Genomic DNA, 4,119 nt, shown 5'->3' on the forward strand with positions numbered 1-4,119 from the left:
TTATACATGCTTCTTTTAATATTAATTTTCCTTAGGTACTTTACAATAATTTTAAAAATAAATGTTACGTGTACTGTTTATAAAGCTGTTTAAACATAAAAGAAAATTCACCTAAAGTGAGTTAATTTATTTTGTGGTCTCTCATCACTTTGATCTATAAAAGATTCATCTCCAATAAATAAACACAACTTAGGATCAGTTAAAGCTATCTCTTCTTCAACTGCACCATTTGGATGTCCTTGATATAATTTTATATCATTATTTAATTTTTGTTTACAATATTTGCATCGTTCTATAACAACAGATGCTTTTTTATTTTGAGTTTTTTCAAGCATTTTTTTACTTTCCATTTTCATTCTCTTCTCTGGATTTTCTTTTATCTCTTCTTGACTTACTTCTGGATCATGATTTTCCTTATCAAATTCTAGGGTAACATTTTTATTTGTTTCTATTTCAACTTCATGAAAATCAGACACTATTGCTTCCAAATTTGTTTCAGTAGTCATCTTTTTTTTTATTGATGCTTGCTTAGGAACTCTATCTAATGCAGATAGATCTACATTTATACTGGAATTTGATTCAGCTTCTTCTGTTATTCCATCTAATTCTACATTATTGTTCTTTCTAGTTTGATGTATTTTCTTTCCACTGCAATCTGAGTCATTCTCTGTCGCAACAAATAACATGAATTTAAGATATATTCACGAATAGCTAGCTATACATAATTCAATCTCAGATTTAATAAGGAATTTAATCATTCTCTTACAGTATATTAGATTAATTACAAGCTGTTACACAAAAAAAATTAGCGAAGTTAAATGAAAAGCATACAAATATTTCAAATGACTAATTACTTAATAATAACATTGTCATGTTATTTAATTAGAATACTCATATATATTATTTTATTGCTCCATTATTTCGAAGTTTATCATACAACCTAGTTTCATCAATGTATAAAAGATTAATTTTAATTTCGGTTCGATTTATGTTTTCTTTTTCTAATTCTAAGAAATAAACACTTTCTAAAAAAGTGACTTTCTAAGAACTAGAAAAAGATAAATAATATGTTAAACCAAGATTAAAATTAATCTTACATTGATGGAATCCATCACTGCATTTCGATATTTTCTATCAACTTTATATCTAACCCTACATGGATATGCAAAAAACTTAATTAGTAAAACATAATCACAGTAAAGACTAAATATAGGTAATAGTAAATCCAACATGCTGATTTACTTACTGCTACAACTTACTGCTTACATTTTACTGCTTAAGTTTTTTGTGTGTCATGGCCTTTAAAGTAAAGTGACCAACTGTTTAAGGCAAAAAAACATTAAAAAATTCAATATTAAATTGTTGCAATTAAATTTTAATAGATAAACATTTTTTTAATAATTTAAAGTTAACGAAAGACATAAATAATATTATATTTGTAAGTAATTGATTATACTTGATGTATATCATATCAGGCCATAACAAAAATTACATCAAGTTACGAGATCACATTTTATTTTTTAAAATTATTTTTCTGCTGTATTTTATAAATGTCTGAATTTTTAAATAAAAAAATTATAAAATTCTTCATATATTAGTGGAAAATATATTATATTTCATACTTATTATTTTTACACTTAAAAGTGGAACAACTTATAATCATGTTCTTAATTTGGGACGAATTAAAGTGAAACAAAGAGTTAAAATTTGGGACTCTCTAACTTGGAACAGTTGGTCACTAATTTAGAACATACATATTGAAATGATCATAGATGACTCCAACATGTATTCTTATTTGAATGCTTTATCGTAATGCACATGCATCGATGACTATTATTGTGTGTCTTCCAATAAGCGATACAAATGACACAATGGATCATTACATCCTTGTTATTTATCTCAATGTTAAACAAAGATGATATGATCATTGATCAAGATCATTATGTCGAATTGTATCGCTTGTTGGAAGGCACACATTATGTTGTGTTAAGAGTTTTGTACTCTCAACCTTAGAACATACACACGCGCATTCAAAGCTTACATATAAAATGTGTAAATGCACAGCAAACAAAGATAGATGTTGGAGACACTTTTATTACATTGATCAGATACGGTCCCTTGCAGTATATGTATGTTCTAAGGTAACTAAGCTTTAGAGCTATTTTGACTAACGCCTATTAATTTTAATCAACAATTAGACTAGAATTGACCAATCACATTTGTCATTTCACTTAATGAAGTGTGAATCACAATATTCGATCAATTCTAATAGATTAAACCATCGATTAAAATTAATTGCTGTTAGTCAAAATGGCCCTTGAAATTACAATTGAAAATATCATTCGAAACTTTATATATTGTTTTAAATTTGTTGTTTTCAATGTTAAATAATGACAAATGATACATCCAGGTGATATTTACGAATATAACCTAATGCAGAACATTTTCAGTTTAAAATCAGACTATAAATACTGTCGCTAAATTAAAAGAAAAATGTATATCTTTTTCGTTCTTTTTCATAATTTTTTCTAGAAAATTAAAACTATACATTTTTCCTAGTTATATTACTACCTTGTTATATTACTATACTATATCATTTTACATTACGTAGCAATTATTAAGCTGCATTTTTAAGAAAAGAGAAATGTAAAATAAAACATTTGATAATAGTTCTTGGAGCGATGAGATTGAATGGTACCTAGCTAATAACAACTAAGCGGCCGCGATTTCTCAACAAAATACATAGAAAATTCCACGACACTAACCTCGCGGTTCGTCTTTTAATCGCTGAGCGATGAAGTTACGTTTAATTGTATGACGTTTTTTGCGGGCCATTGTGAGAAAGACGAAATCTGTGAAAGATGTTTATCTGCTTCTATTCGTTTCCCACTGATCACTATAACTGTTCCCGATCAAATATGATGAATGTAAGCTCGTAGCTCACACGTGTCTGCTCCACTCCCGCCATTCAGGTATGTTCCCGCCAATGTTGATTGGGAGCAGTATTGCCACATGCCTTTATTCGATTTTCTCCTGAATTACAGTCCTGAATTATTCCTAACCCTAACTCCTAGTCCGGATTTACAATAGATGTTTTAAGCCGTAAGAAATTGACCAATTACAGTCGAATGCGAGGAGAATAATTGATTATGATTCGTCCATTCCTTATAGCTTAAGACTTAAAAATCTATAATATTATAAATCTCTGAGGTTACCCCGATAGACGAATCACAATCGATTATTCTTTTCGCATTCGGCTGTAATTGGTCAATTTCTTACGGTTTAAAAGTGCATTCATATGCAAGCAGCGGGAGCAGCAACCAATCAGCTGGGCGATACAGGCAGTGGTGTAAAAAATATTTTTTATACTATTAATGCTATTGCATTGTAAAAATCACCTCGTTAATTGGTTGACATATATACATGTATACATACATAAAATTTTTCACTTTTCACGTTTTCATTCTAGAGCAAAAGTTACATTAATCGATACCCATCGATACCCTGGAAGAATACATCATTAGCAGCCATCAATAGGTGCCAAAAACTAAATATTAAGGGTAAGTATTAAGGGTTAATATTTTTCGAATATAAGCTTTATTATATTATTTATACGCGATTTTTGCTTTATTTCTTGTTACGCATACAATTTATCTTAAGTATTTCAAATTGTGTTAGGTGCCCCGCACAGTAAAAGGGACAGAGAGCAGAGAACAGAGAATAAGAATTTCAATCTATTATCAGAAACTGTGTATTTCACAATACATGATTTCTGATAGGTTGAAATTCTTATTTTCTGTTTCTTGTTCCTTTTATTGTGCGGAGCCCCTTACAATAAGCGATTATTATGTTTGTAATAATTTTTTGTTACACGAAATCCATGCAATGTACGCAATATATTTAACAAAAAGTTGACGTATTGTTACTTTTTGTTACTTTAAATTGCATAATTTTGTTATTTTATTTCACATTCTTAATATTGGGAAAGTAATAGGAAAATTATATAATAGATAAATTATATAATAGATAAGTTATTATATTTAAATTATATATAATTAAATATAATGATTTATCTCCAAATATATATCCAGAAAAAAATGTTTCATAATTATATATAAA

The 4,119-nt window shown here is 28.3% G+C and overlaps 1 protein-coding gene across 1 annotated transcript in view; it reads right to left on the reverse strand.

Annotated features, from left to right (window-relative positions):
- LOC108689242 (DNA (cytosine-5)-methyltransferase PliMCI-like) overlaps positions 1-2,975 on the reverse strand; it is an 11,755-nt gene extending 8,780 nt beyond the window's left edge. The window contains exons 1-2 of the mRNA XM_018195931.1: positions 2,766-2,975; positions 112-667 (exon numbers count right to left, since the gene is read on the reverse strand). Of these exons, the coding sequence (XP_018051420.1) occupies positions 112-667; positions 2,766-2,835 (626 nt within the window). The 5' untranslated portion in view covers positions 2,836-2,975. The remainder of the gene's footprint in view (positions 1-111; positions 668-2,765) is intronic.
- Positions 2,976-4,119: the final 1,144 nt, after the last annotated feature.

The sequence above is a fragment of the Atta colombica genome, unplaced genomic scaffold (assembly GCF_001594045.1).
Source record: "Atta colombica isolate Treedump-2 unplaced genomic scaffold, Acol1.0 scaffold261, whole genome shotgun sequence".
Lineage (NCBI taxonomy): Eukaryota > Metazoa > Arthropoda > Insecta > Hymenoptera > Formicidae > Atta > Atta colombica.